General features: G+C 41.1%; 1 protein-coding gene across 2 annotated transcripts in view; it reads left to right on the forward strand.

Annotated features, from left to right (window-relative positions):
- Nucleotides 1-14,722, forward strand: part of GALC (galactosylceramidase) — a 62,144-nt gene extending 47,422 nt beyond the window's left edge. For both annotated transcript variants that reach the window (XM_074998776.1, XM_074998777.1), the window contains 3 exons: nucleotides 5,330-5,493; nucleotides 8,353-8,429; nucleotides 13,396-14,722. In XM_074998776.1, coding sequence (XP_074854877.1) covers nucleotides 5,330-5,493; nucleotides 8,353-8,429; nucleotides 13,396-13,539 — 385 coding nt within the window. In that variant the 3' untranslated portion in view covers nucleotides 13,540-14,722. The remainder of the gene's footprint in view (nucleotides 1-5,329; nucleotides 5,494-8,352; nucleotides 8,430-13,395) is intronic.
- The last annotated feature ends 340 nt before the right edge of the window (nucleotides 14,723-15,062 follow it).

Consider the following 15,062-nt stretch of genomic DNA (forward strand, 5'->3'; position numbering starts at 1 on the left):
CTAATTTTAACCCAAGTATTCACAGTCCTGTGCTGTTCCATCCCCTCCCATTGGACAGGTTATGTTTTGAATTTTCTTTCCAAAACTAATACAGCTAGACTGATCCACACCTGGGATAGTTTGAGTGTACACATCTGTCCTTTTGAATGTAAAGTATAGGAATGATTTTGATTTGGAAGAGTGAAAATATAAATGCTAATCTGATTGTAAGGTATAGGTCAGATTTTTGTGAATCCAGTGCAGATATCTGTGTTTGTAGCCAGGCTGAATGAATGATCTGTTGTACAAGTGGGGAAGTGTGCAAGATGACTGTCAGATGCAAAAGCTTTGGGTCAGGCTTGTTTGTGTGCGACAATGTCAATGTAAATGTTTGATGTTAGAGAGATGATTTGTAATTGAAAGAGAAGTGGGGTACATTAGTCTTAGAGTGCCATCTTCTGTTCAGTCCTGAAAAAGGAACTATATTGAACTGTAGAGCACATGGAATACTGTATTCCTGGGAGAGATGTCTGTGGATGCATCAGTCAGCAAGAGTGGTCAAAGGATGTTAGTAACCCGATGAACACAGAGACAGTCTAGTGAGACACTCTGAGTTTGGTGGTCTGTTGGTTTACCTAAAAAGACTAACAGGAGAAAAGAGGGAATACAGAACCAACGTTGTTCAGAGGTTGCTTGGTGAAGATCACAAGCAGGAATTTTGAGTTCTCTGATTTTCAGTATCTCTTTGTCCCATAGTATTGTTAAAATGTTCCTACTCCATGTTACTATTCTGACTTCCTTCAGATTAATAGGGCCCTTTATTTTCTTTACTTTTTTTTTCCCCCCTCAAGGAATTTACTGGTATTTGGTACAGGTTGAAAATCTCTAATCCGGAACAGTCTCATCTAGCAAACTCCATAATCCAGCATGATTTTAGTTAGCTGGCTGACCACTTATTATGGGTGTGGTCGAGTTTCCCTGGGTCCCTTAAAGTTTCTTTACAGCTCTCAGTCCTGGCTCTCAGTGTTCTGTGCTGTTATTTAGGTGTAATTTACTCCTAAATGTCTTTCAAGAGCCCAGAAAGTGAAAGTTGGTCATGTGCTAGAAAATATTGACATCCCATCATCTGTCAAATTCTCTTAGTTGGCACTGGTCAGGTCCCCAGGGTGCTGGATGAGAGAGGTTTAATCTGTACAGCATCAAAAGCAGCTGAAAATCTTTTTTTTTTCTGGGCAAACATCAGAGTTTATTTTGGCAGACAGAAGGATGGGGAGCATATTCAGTAGATGCTTTGATGAATAGAATGCAGTGTGATCTGCTGCAGAATTAAAAAAAGAACTCAAAACACAATGTCAACTATAAGAATACAATGTATCACTAATCATCAAGTTAAACTTCTCATTTAAATAAACAGTTTATTTCTATAGACTTAGAACTCTTAGCCCATAAATATTTCATTTAATAATAATGTTCAGTATTTTAAAATATTTATAAACACTGTCTTAACGTGAAGTCTATGTACTTAAGCTGTGAAACACTCTGATATATTTTCATTTTTCTTTTTTCTTCCCATTGTATTGAATCAAATCTTTATACTATTGCTACCAGCTTGAAACGTGTATGGGGTTGGCATGAGATGTCTCAGTATGTTCAGATACAATGAGGGGTCCTGGGGCACCTTATAGACTAACAGAAATGTATGAGCATAAGCTTTTGTGGGCAAGACCCACTTCATCAGATGCAGGTAGAGCAGATGAGGATGTGCTTCACAGCGTGCATGTGTGCCTGTTTGTGTGTATCTTCCATATTAAGTGTTCTCAAGATAAATTATTAGGTGACCTAAAGAGTGTAGCCACCAACTCTTGCTGATGGCTACTGTCACACTTTCCCCTCAAATATTTAATTATCTTTAGCAGAAACATCTATCCATATATAGATGTCCAAATTATTGTAATTTATGTATTGCTTGCTAATGAGTTTGGTGGGGCGTGTGCGGAGAGTGGCAGACTGCACTCCCACTCTGGGAGTTGTAGTTGGGACATAATTACCAGTGGTGCTCGGATGTCTAGTCTGCTCTGTTTGATGTTAATCACCTTGGCTGCATGCATGTGTTCTCTTTGGAAAGCAGTGTAAGCTCTGCAGTTAGCCAACACTGCAGACCTCAGAGAGCCCCCAAGAACCACAAATCAAGCGAGGGACAAAGGAACTGAAGCCAGATTTTATTGTAATTGACTTTGGTCTCCAACCCCACCATGGCACCTAGATTAGTTGTCTATGGTTTTATTTTGGTGCTTGCATGCGTTGCAACAATGGCCTCAGTATATTTCCAGGGGGCTGGAGTGTCCCAAAACTGTCCCCTAAAACCAGGTAATACATTCAGTGTGACATTTACTTTTATACTCAGGTACAAACAAGTTACGTACCCATTATGTATCCAGGTACAACCCTTAATTGTAATATGTCAAACCCCGCCCCCCCAAAGTAACTGGACCTACCCACTAACTTGGGGATAGTGGTGGTACCATCAAAACAACACCGTCCATCATGCTTTTAATAACGACCTGTTCCTGAACTTGGGTTGGAACGTACCCGATGCTGAGCTGTTATCTGTGGGGAGTGTATGGTACCAAGCAAGATGTTTATCACTGGCTGCCTGGCGCTGGGTGCTTTTAAGCCTGTTACTTATCAGCCCTGTCTCTTGCTGCATTCCTGTGAGCAGAATCTACCTAGCTCACTATTTTTGCTTTAACCCTATGTTGTTTCAGCTTGAGGCCTTTAGGTTTACACCAGGTCTGATTGTCAGGTCCTCTCATTACTATAGGAGTGACTACAGTAGGACAGACGGACAGACAGACAGACAGCTCTCCTTTTATAATAGTATAGCTACAATGCATTGCATGATAAAGGTGTACATCCTTAATAAAACTTATTTTATTTTTTTATATTTAAATGATGCAAAAGTAGGGTGACAATCAGGAAGTAATCACCTTCTTTTAATCCTGTTTTTTGGGTAAATATTGATTTAAATGGAAAACAAAGATGTTTGCACATTTGCAACTCCATATTCTTATGTGTTGAATATGAGCAGTTCAATATTCTCAGTTCAATCACTAGTTCTATATACCTGCTTCATCTAATTACTGCCCTTTTGATTTTATTGTTTCATTCCAGTAGAAGGCTAGCCTTAGCCTGTTGAAGTGGTCGTCCTTTGATATACTCTGTCCTCATACTTTTTGCTTTTGAAATGGTGAGGTGGAGTGTTGAATCAGCCTATAATCTCATCTTGGGGAATTTAGGTCCAGCTAGATCTATCACAGTTCTACTTCCAAGTCATTAACTTCTTTTTGCATTGACTGTTGTTCCTGGAGTGCCTCATAATTCTCTGTTCCTTAGTGGCATTCTCTGTTTGGTCTTATTGTTGTGTGGACCCTTGTGATCCATGGTCTGTGACAAAAACTTTGGATAGATCTGTGTGTGTTTCTTCCTTGCTTTTTACATGCAGTCTGAATGATGGCATGAGAAAAGGGTCTCTCTCTGTTTGCCGTTGTGTGCTATCAGTGTGCACTTTCAGCTGAGTTTTTCCTGAAGTGTTTTGTGCTGTTTTTAATCCTGTATGTATTGATTATCTGTGTAACTGAGAAACTTATCCATCCTTTAACAATGTTACAAAGTAGCCAAGCATCAGACATACCTTCTAATAAGAGGTATTTGCCAACTAACGTCTTAACTAACAAGACTCTGGGTATGTCTACACTACACTGCCCTTTCCAGAGGGGGATGCTCATGAGACACTTGTGATACGCTAATGAGGCAGTGCAATGAATGTGCAAATGCCTTATTAGCATAATGGCAGCCGCAGAACTTTGAAAGTGCTGCTGTCAATCATGTGTGGCTTGTCTGCACAGAGTCCTTTTTGAAAGGACGCTGCACGCTTTGAAATCCCTGTATTCCTATTGGTCCTATTTTGAAAAGGACCCCATGTAGATGAGCCGAATGTGTGATCAAAAGTGGCACTTTCAAAAGTGCTGTGGCTGCCATTATGCTAATGAGATGTTGCATATTCGTTGCAGTGCCTCATTAGCATATCCTGAAGTGTCTCATGAGCATCCTCCTTTCAAAAGGGGGTGGCTAGTGTAGCCATAGCCTCTCTGAACAGTGAAAGTTTGAGTATTTGGCCTTGAGGCCCTATCTCTGTTAATGTAATTTGTCGTAAGGAACTTCAATTTTTATACATTGTGTTTTCAAACCTTTTTTTAAAAATATGAACAAGAAAGTAGCTTGGTAATGTGTAAAGATGTTGTGTATTTTACCTGGTAAACTGCTTATCTTTATATTCTAATGCCAGGAAAATGAATTACTTTGTAGTATACTAGGATTTCTCCCTGGAATACTGTGGCCAGTTTTAGTGCCCATAGTTCAAGAAAGATATTGGACAAATTGGTGAGGTGAAGAGAATAGTAACAAGACTGAGTAAAGGATTAGAAAACATGCCCTGTAGTTATAGATGCAGAGAACTCAATTTACTTAGCTTAATAAAGGGAAAAGTTAAGCCGTGACTTGATTAGTCACTAAGTATCTACAAGGAGAACAAATACTTAGTAATGTGCTCTTCAGTTTAGCAGAGCAAAGGTATAACACAGCTGGAAGCTGAAATTAGACGCATTCAGACCAGAAATGAAGCTTACATTGTTAATAGTCATAGTAATTAACCATTAGAACAATTTACCAGGAGCCATTGTGGCTTCTCCATCACTGGTAATCTTTAAATCACGCTAGGATGTTCTTGTTCAAAAAAGAAAACTGCAGGGGAGTTCTGTGGCCCATTTTATATAGGAGGTCAGATGAGACAATCATGGCGGTCAAGCAGCCAACTCCTATATTGCTTTTATCCCTAAATCTTAGTGCTTTGCAAAGGTGGGTGAGTGTCTTAAACATTTCACAGGCAGGGAGTTGATGTGAGTTACCCTTGGTCATACAGTTGGTCTGTCAGCTGGGAGTTGGTTTCCTTATGCTTGCCTTGTATGCAAAGCTCTGTAGAGACAGAGGTTAATCTTGTATTTTTAACAGCAGTGACAATAAGACCTGAAATACTGGGTTTGATTCCATTCCTCTAGACGAAGGTTTGAGAGATTTGGTGGGATGTCCCAAAGCTATTTTGCTCACATTGATGAAACAGTTGGAGGACTGAATCTTCATATTGAAGTAAATAAATAATGTATTTCTCCATTTTGTATCACTGAAATGGCTGTCAAGCTATATAGATATCTATAGCTATACAGACAAGACTTAAGGATAGCAGAGTAACATGTTTATGCTCATTTCTTTATGAAGTGTTAACTTTCTCTTGCAGGATAAATGTGACAATAACTTGTGATGTCTTCATCGAGCGTCTAGGCAATGGAGGTGTGTTTATTGCAGGAAGAGTAAAAAATGGTGGGATATATGTTCGACGTAGCAAAGGACTTTTCTTCTGGGTGTTTGCAGATGGCACCTACCAGGTCACTGGTGATATCTGTAAGTAACTCATCATTATTAACAACTGCCCCCTTATAGGGCTGACATTTGGTTATATCTAAGCTTGAAGTAAAGTCAACTTCAAGGTTTGAAGAAAAAGCTAGAAAAAATGCAGGATGCTTAATTTCATATGTGAAGAGTCTTTACAGGACAATGGGTTTATAATGTATCCTTCTTGTGCATATTGCTTTCAGGTTAATGGATACATACGTGGCTTCTTTTATTCATAATAGTAGTCACTGGTTCTGCTGTATGCTTAGTATAATTGACGTAAGATGTCCGTGCATGTGCTTAGATACTCGGGTGGTGGATGTGGTGTGAGAATTTATGTAGATTGTGCAGTACTGCTGTACACTATCGGTTTGGTAGGGTGATAAGAATTTATCTAGCAGAAACAAGGGGACTTTTTGGTAGACAGAATATGGTTTAAAACCTCTGCTCCGTGGGAAGATGAATGAGTGAATCATAAATAGTCAGGACATCAGTTTTATTTGCCGCCTGGAAGATACTTTCAGCAAAAGGGTATTTGATTACGTAGCACATCCATTCAGTTCTCACACACAGGACAGAAGGTATCTATTGAATCATTAACACTACTTTCTGTAGCATTTGACTTCCTGGTCTTCTGTCAGAGTTCTGATCTGCTTAAATACATGCTGGTGCGACGGTTTTCATTTAAGAATATATTAAACCCAATTTCTGGCATATGGTAGGTACATAAAGAAAAAAACAGCACTGGGGTTGCGCTCTAAATTTAGTCAAATACAGGTTGAACCTCTCTCTTCTGGCACCCTTGGGACCTGACCACTGCCCACTGAGACAATTTGCCGGACTATGGGACGTCAACATTGTCTAGCACATTACCAACACTTTCACTGCTTACTGAGCTCTTGGAAGACATTTAGGGGTAAATTACACTCATCCCTCATTTAACAAGTACTTTACTAATGAGTAGTCTCTAAAACATGGAAACATATATACCTACCTTTATTCACTATATGAGTGAACTTCCCCCACTTATATGAGCGGGGTCTCTGGCCAGGGGGTGGGGAGACCTGCAGCCCTGTGGCTGGAGTGGAGCCAGCCATGGAGTCCCAGGCGGGGGGCGGGGAGACCTGCAGCCATGCAGCTGGAGCCTTTTCCTTCTATGCCCTCAGACATGCAGCTGTCTGATAGCCCTTCAGCTGGGGGAAGAGAGGGAGAAGGCTCTTGGCCTGGTTCCCTCCCCTGCACTGGTGGGAATGTGAAACTGACTGGCCATGAGCTGATCAGTTTTCTTGGCCCTGCAAGCCATGGAGTCTGGAACTAGCCTGCCCTTGGTTCCCAGCTCCTGCCACTCTGGGAGCCAGGAAATTGACCAGCCCTGGTTGTTCCTGGCTCCCCTCCCCTTGCAGGAAAATCCGAGTTATGCAGCGGTTGCAGGAACAACCCCTGGGTAACTCGAAGGCTTATTGTATTAGACCCCCCACCCGCCCTGCAGACCTCACCCTCGGCTAGGTTTTAATCCTCCCCGCCCCCCACCCCCCACTGCAAGGTCACAAAATGCCTCCAGCCTTAAAGCTCCCCTCCCCCCAGCAGCCCCAAACTGCCCCCAGCTTTACAACACCCCCTGCAGCCCCAACCTTCCCCCAGTCTTAGACCCCACTCTGCATCCCTCAACACCTTAGACACTCCTCCTCCTCCTGCAGCCTCTTCACTGGGGCTGCTAGGCTGGGTGGCTCACTCAGCCCTCCTGCTCCCAGCAATTAACTCAAGTATTAAGGTTTCAGCACCTAGGCATAAGGTAATTGCTATCCCTAGTGATAGAGAGCGCTGCCATCTCCAGCAGCTATCTCTATTGCTCGATATCTGCCTGCGCAAGCAGTGTTAGGAAACTGCAACTGGGTTCTTTAACAGCCACATGTAGCTGGGAACTGCCCAGCTGGTGACCTTTAACAAATCTAATGGGACCCATATTTGGGAATCCCTGCTCTACATACATACACTACATCCTATTTCTGGTGTCAAACTATTCAAATACTTTAGAAAAGTGCCTGAACTCAACTGGTTTATGTCAAGTTATGAGCACTTGGAATGAATTGGAGACTTTTACATGTATTTTAATGGGAATTTAGTGTCTCTCTCATGAGTTTTCGCCTATGAGCAGAAATTTAGGAACCAGTTGTGCTCATATAGTGAGGGATGAGCGTATAGCTAAACAACAGCATAGAACACTGAGTACCAGGACTGGTGCCTGTAAACAAACTTTATGGGACCATGAAAAACTTGGCCATATCCATGATAAGTGGTTATCCAGCTAACTAAAATCATGCTGGATCACAGATGTTGCTGGACAAGAGAGCTTTGGATTAGAGAGGCTCAACCTGAACCATATTGTTGACAGAACATTTTTTTCAACTTTACGATCAACCTGGGACAAAATTCTATGAGCAGAATGGTCCATGTCTCAGGTAATTCCGGTGACTTAAACTTGTTAGTTAAGGTGCTACAGGATTGCTTGCTTTTTTTCCTTGGGTGAAGCCACTGACTAACTTGGCCACCCATCTGTGACGTAATGTTGACAGAGGCAACTGATCTCCCACAGACACTTGCTATTATTTTTGATGAAACTAGGGGAAGGACAAATGGTTTGGCTATCGTAACAGTATATCTTGGTTGTTCTGTTTAAGGGTCTGACTCCTCCCCCACTCCCCGCAGGAGTTTGGAGTCTCTCCTCCCACCTATATTTCAACAGAAGTTTCAGGTTCTCAGCTTTTCTGAATATCAGGTGTTAAATATTCAGCCAAGAAAAGGAAGGTCTCTGTTATGTGTACTGGATTTGGAAGCTTTTATCGATTTAATATTGTTTATGTGTTTCAGCTGGAAAGGAAGTACTGATGAAAGGCGTATCTGGTGTGCGAGCCAGAGAATGGCATACGCTCACTCTGAACCTCAGGGTAAGGGTGCAAGTTGAAAGCCACAAGAATTAACCAAAATTCTTTGCATAATTACCTTAAAATACAGCAAACTGGGATATTGACTGTCCAGTAGCAAATGGTGATTGTATCAGTTAGTTAAAGTAATAAAAATATTTTGTGTTGCACCTTCAAAGATCTTTGCAGACATGAATCCTCACAACACCCTAGGGCAGGGGTGATAAAATTTTGCGTCAGGTTCCACTTTTCATGTTTGCAGTTAGCAGCTTCCTCCACCTCCAACCTGCCTAATGTAATCCACTGATGGACATTTTGATTTTATTGATTATGAAAAAAAAACCCTACCCTATCAGCATATGTAAGAAAATATGTAGAATGTAAAAACGTTATTAGTTGGTATATTGCTGTGAATACACGTACATAGAAGCAGTAACATAGTTCAACATATTTAATGAGACGGATGGGCCTGAGACAAAGCAGCCCATTGTGCCACGCCCCCCTTACAAAATTTTATGCCCCCCCCACCCCTAGGAGCCTAGGGGAAGTGGGGTTTTGTAGACCGTCGTGGTACAGGTTGTTAAAATGATCAGTACTACAAAGGGTGTTTTTGGAAGACTGGGTTTAAAAATGATAGCCTTAAATTCCCAGGAAGAAACTGTAATTCCCTAGACTGTGCTTTGCATAAAATCATAGGGGAATTAAAGTAACTTTTTGGCACACTGGCATTACCCGAGGTGATTGTCTGCTCTGCTGTATACCACACGCCTTTCTATTTCACTCAGTAGCCCTCTTTTGACCCCAGTAACTTGTGTTGGACTAAAAGAGGCCTTCCAGAAAGACATCAAGCAGCTTAGAATCTAGCACTGCCTTTGGTAGTGTGTTGTGATGACTAGCCATCCTGTTTTTCACCTAGTTCTGCCTACTTTGAATTTGTCTGGCTTCAGCTTCCTGCCACTCATTCTTATGTGCCCTTGTCCACTCACTTAATGAGTCTTTTTGTAGTTCTTAGCACAGATTGGTAAGAGCAGCTCTGAACCTGCATGTAGTCACCTCTAGACTGTAAGTGTCCCATATTTAATAGAACAGCCTTCAGTATAGCAAAGCTCAGTCATGTCAGCTGTCAGATCCAGTTTCAGCCATGATGTGATGACAAGCTTTGTTTATGCCTGCCAGTCACTGGCAGCTGAACAGAAAAATGGAACCAGTTTAAACATGTGACTGTAGACACAGTTAAATCAGTGCTGGAGTCAAAGAAAAGGTTACACCAAGATTGGTTTGATGAGAACAATGAAGATCTTGCTAAACTACTAAGTGATAAGCACAAAGTGTTTGTTGAGGGGCAGAATCACATCACTTCCATCTCCAAGAAAGATAGGTTTAAGTACTTACAGAGCAAGACCCAGTCTTTAGCTAAGGAGAAGGCAGGAGTCATCATGGGACAGGGAAGTTGCAGACGTCCAGCAGTACACAGATACAGACCACATAAAGATGTTCTTTTGACTCTCCCAAAGCAATATACAGACCATCTATATCTGGCACAGCACCCCTGAAAACAGCAGATGACACACCACTCATCAAAAGTGGAGAGACTCAAACAAGGCTGGACCAAACACATCAGGAATCTACTCAATAGGCCACTCACGTGACTTTGACTTGTGAAACTCATGAAAGAGGATCTTGATCTCTCTCCACCAGTTCAGAAAGTTGCAAAAGCCATCAAGCAACTAAACTCTGGCAAAACAGTTGCAAGGGATGGTATCCCAGCAGAATTGCATAAAGGAACAAGCCCATAGGCAGTTGAGGTGTCTCATGTCATCTTGTGTAGCTTTTGGAAGGAAAAAGAAATGCCACAAAACTTCAAAGATGCTCATATCACTGTTTAGAAAGCTGACTGTGGAAACTATGGAGGCATTGCTCTCGTCTGTACAACAGGCAACATGTTAGCTCACATTTTACTGAACAAACTCATCATAAACATATCTGAGGAGAATCTGCCAGAGGCATAGAGTGTTTTTAGATCAGGTCATAGCATTATGGGCATGACCTTTGTTGTAAGGCAGGTCTGGGAAAAATGTTTAGAATAGAACATTGCCCTGTATGCAGCTTTCATCAATTTGACCAAAGCTTTTGTAACAGTTAACACAGTCTATGGGCTAAAAATAACAAGGCTGCCCCAGAAGGTTTATACAAATCATTCCTCTGTTCCATGACCACCTGCTGTGCAAGTACTTACCAGTTGTGGCTTTTCCAGTGCATTGAAATATCAAATGGAGTGAAACAAGGCTGCGTTATTTGCTCCAGTGCTGTTCGACTTGTCTTTGTGTTCTTAGCCATGAATCAAGGGATTTGGATCTGCGTGCATATATCCACTGCTGACTCAATGGCTGCCTCTTGGATTGTCAAAGACTCTGTGCTAAGACCAAGACACCGAAGAGGCTTTTCATAGAGATATTTTTTGCACATGACTACTCCTTGATGGCTCACAGACAAGAAGACCTTTGGATCATCACTGATAGGCTTTCTGAAGCACCCCAGCTCTTTGGTCTCACCATCAGCCTTGGGAAGACAGAGGGCTTGTTCCACCCAGCACCTCATTGTGATGCCCCAGTGCCAGCCATCTTCACCCTTGGAACTGGATCATTTTGAGTATTTGGGCAGTATGGTCTCAACTGATAGCTCCCTTGATAAGGAAATCTCCTCCAGAATTATTAAAGCCAGCCATGTCTTTGGCTAACCTTAAACAAAACTTCTTAACCAACACAACATCTGTCTCTCCATCAAACTGAGTATTTACAGTGCAGTGGTTCTAACATCTCGCTTCTTCTATATGCATCTGAGATGCAGAAACTGATTAGAAACTCACTCATTCAGTGGTTACCAATTGATAACTGCTTTTTGAAATCTGTCAGTCAGTTCTTGGTCCATTTAACATGTGCTTTATTGATTTGTCATGCTACCTTGTAATCAGAATGTTATGCCCCACTATATCAGATGCCTAACAAAAGTCTGATCCCTACACAGTTGCTCTTATCAACCAACCAAACTCTCAAAGAATGAAATCTGGTTTGGTTGGCAATACCTAGTGTCCATAAAGTCATGATGATTGCTATCCCATGCTTTATTTCTTTATTAATTGAATGTCAGCTCTTCCATTATTTTGTTTAGATTTACGTAGCCTATAGTTACACAAGTCATCCCATTCATGCTTTTTGAATATTGGCATATTAGCCCTTCCACAGTCTTATGGAATTTCCCTTCTCTGTTATGATGACATATTAAAAAGTTAACATCTGAGGGCCAGAGATATTTTTTAGAATTTTGGGCACTAATTAAGTGGACTTACTGTTTTTTGAAGATGTGTATTCTTGGTGGATATTGTCTAACATCCTCGCTTGGTTATCAATAGACTGGTAATTACGCCCTCCTCATAATAAGAATGTTACCCCATTTCTTTTTGGGTATGGAGCAGAAATCATGATTAAATATCTGGTCTTTTTCTTCATTACCAGTAAGAATTTTGCCATTCTCCATAAAAAACCATCTCTAGCCACAGTTTGGGAGCACCTCTCCATTCCCTCCTGGAGCACTGTCAGCCGTTCCTTAAATAGTTATATCTAACCAACTTTATGTGCTACTGACTCATGTAACTAGAACTGATGTCACATGCATTTCTATGGACATTCTAAAGCTAGATTCTCTGCCCTTCTGTAGACTTTGCCACTGCACATAGTCTGACACCAGTGAGGCACAGGCTTGAATTTAGATTTTTTTTTTTTAAATGGCACACTGTCCGTACCCTAGTTGCCCACATGCCACCGTGTTTGCTGTAAAACTGACATGTGATTTGTGTGTGTTCTTGGTGCGCTGTATTTTAAAGTAATGAAAAGTGATTATGCTTTGGCTGTTACCCAACTGGGACTGGAATGATTTGGGCTCAGTTTCCACTCATCCACAGAGCTGGTGATCTCAAGCAAGAGTCTTATCTTTATGCCCCTATCCACCTCTGTCAAATGGAGATAATGAAACTTGCCTCATGGGAATTTTAAAGGGAAAACTATGCTGTTTGTGAGATGCTCAGATACTGGTGTGATAGAAGATTGCTATATGATTTTGGAACTACATCTGAGGCATATTACTGTAATTAAAAATATGCCTAGGCAATCTCCAATTTGTTGTGATGGTATTAAAACTGAAGCTCCCTCTAAAGAATTTCAGTAGTGTCCAAAGAGGGTAATCCCTGCTGGTCCATGTTACCTTCTGTTAAATCTTTCCCCTGTAGCTTTTGCCTTTGGTTACAGCCGCCCTTAGAAAAGCCTGCTAGTGTGAATTTGTATTTGTTACTGCCACCTAGTGGAAAATCATGGCAGATGGAGACATTGTGACTTAAAATTTTTCTATATTGAAAGTTACTAATGGTACCATCGTACCCCAAAATAATAAAACATATTTTAGTTGTTATTATGAGTGCATACAGTTCTAACAACACTTATGGAGCAGAGTTTTTGATTCCTGTTAACCTAGGAGAGTCAATACAGCTCTCCGAAAGTGAGCCGGTTTCTGTTCCTCTTTGTGTCTGGCATTCCAGTTAGTTCTGTCCATGCAAACCTACTGAAGACAATAGGGGCTGCTCAGGGAAATCTAATGGCAGATTTTGCCGAGTGGAACTCTCACCAGCAATAAGGGGAAATCCCAATTTAGCTCTCAATTCCAGATTGAATTTGCAGAGTTGGAGTTTAGGGGAAGTACATTTTTTACATGCAGACTATAATCATATTTGATCTGGAGTTAACTGTGCTGATAAATGTTACGTTATGATGGAATGTTTTAGTCACTTTTCAGTAGAGAACATCACTTAAAGGGCTAATGTTTCCACAAGTGCTTCCAACATCATGCTGACTTTGCCAGTCTTGTCTCCCATAAATGATAGATCTAGTGTTGAGAAACTGATCACTGGATTTGCTAAACTTTCTCCCCTTTCTTTTGACAGGGTTCTTCTGCCTCAGGATCACTCAATAGTTATCCTCTCTGGGAAAACGTCACCATATCGGAGACAAGTCATGGCTGGGTGGCTATTGGAACACGCTCCTTTGAATTTGCACAGTTTGACAATTTTCACGTTGAGGCTAGCTGAAGCTGCTGGCATACTAGGACAAGCCAGTTGTTTGTTACTACTTTGAATGTGAGCCAGCTCAGACTTTGCAGATATCTTTTAAATGCTATTTTGAGTTTGAGCTGTTAGCCAGGGATCTAATTTCCACCTTTATTTATTACTGTTTGTTAGAAATTTACTCTAGTAGGTAAGTGTGACATGCTTGTGACTTAATCAAAAGGATGTTCTGGGATTTTGCCTTTTAAGTTACAGAGAAAATTTTTCATCTAAGTTAGAGATGGCAGGAGCCATGGACTCAACCCTTCCTGAATTTTTGGAATCCAAACATCCCAGTTCACGTGAAACCTTTTTAAGAAATTAAGGTGCAGTGTACGGAAGACCTGGGAAGCTTCAGTTTTAACATTTACATGGCTCTGATGTTCTTCCCTTTCACCTTCCACCTATGAATTTAACACCAAAGTTTAGTGAACGTATTACTAGAGAGTTCTGTTTACTCTTCCTAAATTCTATTTTGCCCAAATGCTTAGTTCTATTATAAGGATGTTTGCCTTATTTTTTTCTCTGCCTTAGCCCATGAATAGGGAATATGCAACTGCAAGTGCATTTGAATGACTTCCTCCAGTCGTAAATGAGACCTGCCATATCAGCCTCTAGGCATATGTATATTTGAGTCTCTATTCTTTGCATTGCATTCAAACATGGTTGTTCTTGCCTTTTAGGATGTGCCTTATTGTTAAACTACCTCTATCATTAATGATGATGATAATGCAAATGAGCTGAAAGCTATTGTAATACAATGAGCTGTTGATCTCCCCACTCCTTTTTGTGCACCATCTTGGCTGCTTTCCAGAAGTGGGAGGGTAAAGATGCACCTATTGACATAATGTGGTCATGAGCTCATGAAGGTACAGATGAGCAAATTTCCTTTAGAATTGGCAGCCAAGATATTTGTATGGTCCAACAAGTAAAGACTCCCTTCTGCAATGCAGAAATTGTTTTGCCCTGGATGTTGGCAACTATAAACTTTTCATTAACATCAGGCAGGACTTCCAAGTAGCCAATATGTGAAAGATGTACCTCTTTTCCTAAAAGTAACAGAGAGATAGCTGTGCGCATCTGTATACTATCGAACAAAAAAGCAGTCCAGTAGCACTTTAAAGACTAACAAAATAATTTATTAGGTGATGAGCTTTTGTGGGACAGACCCACTTCTTCAGACCATAGCCATACCAGAACAGACTCAATATTTAAGGTACAGAGAACCAAAAAGAGTAAGCAAGGTTGACAAATCAGAAAAATATTACCAAGGTGAGCAAATCAGAATAGAGGGGCAGAAGGGGGGTGGGGAGTCAAGAATTAGATAAAGACAACTATGCATACGAGCCCCTATAATGACCTAGAAAATTCCCATCCTGGTTTGAACGTGGGATGGGAATTTTCCGGGTCATTATAGGGGCTTGTATGCATACTTGGCTTTATCTAATTCTTGACTCCCCATCCCCCTTCTGCCTCTCTACTCTGATTTGCTCACCTTGGTAATATTT

This window comes from Carettochelys insculpta, chromosome 6 (genome assembly GCF_033958435.1).
Source record: "Carettochelys insculpta isolate YL-2023 chromosome 6, ASM3395843v1, whole genome shotgun sequence".
Lineage (NCBI taxonomy): Eukaryota > Metazoa > Chordata > Testudines > Carettochelyidae > Carettochelys > Carettochelys insculpta.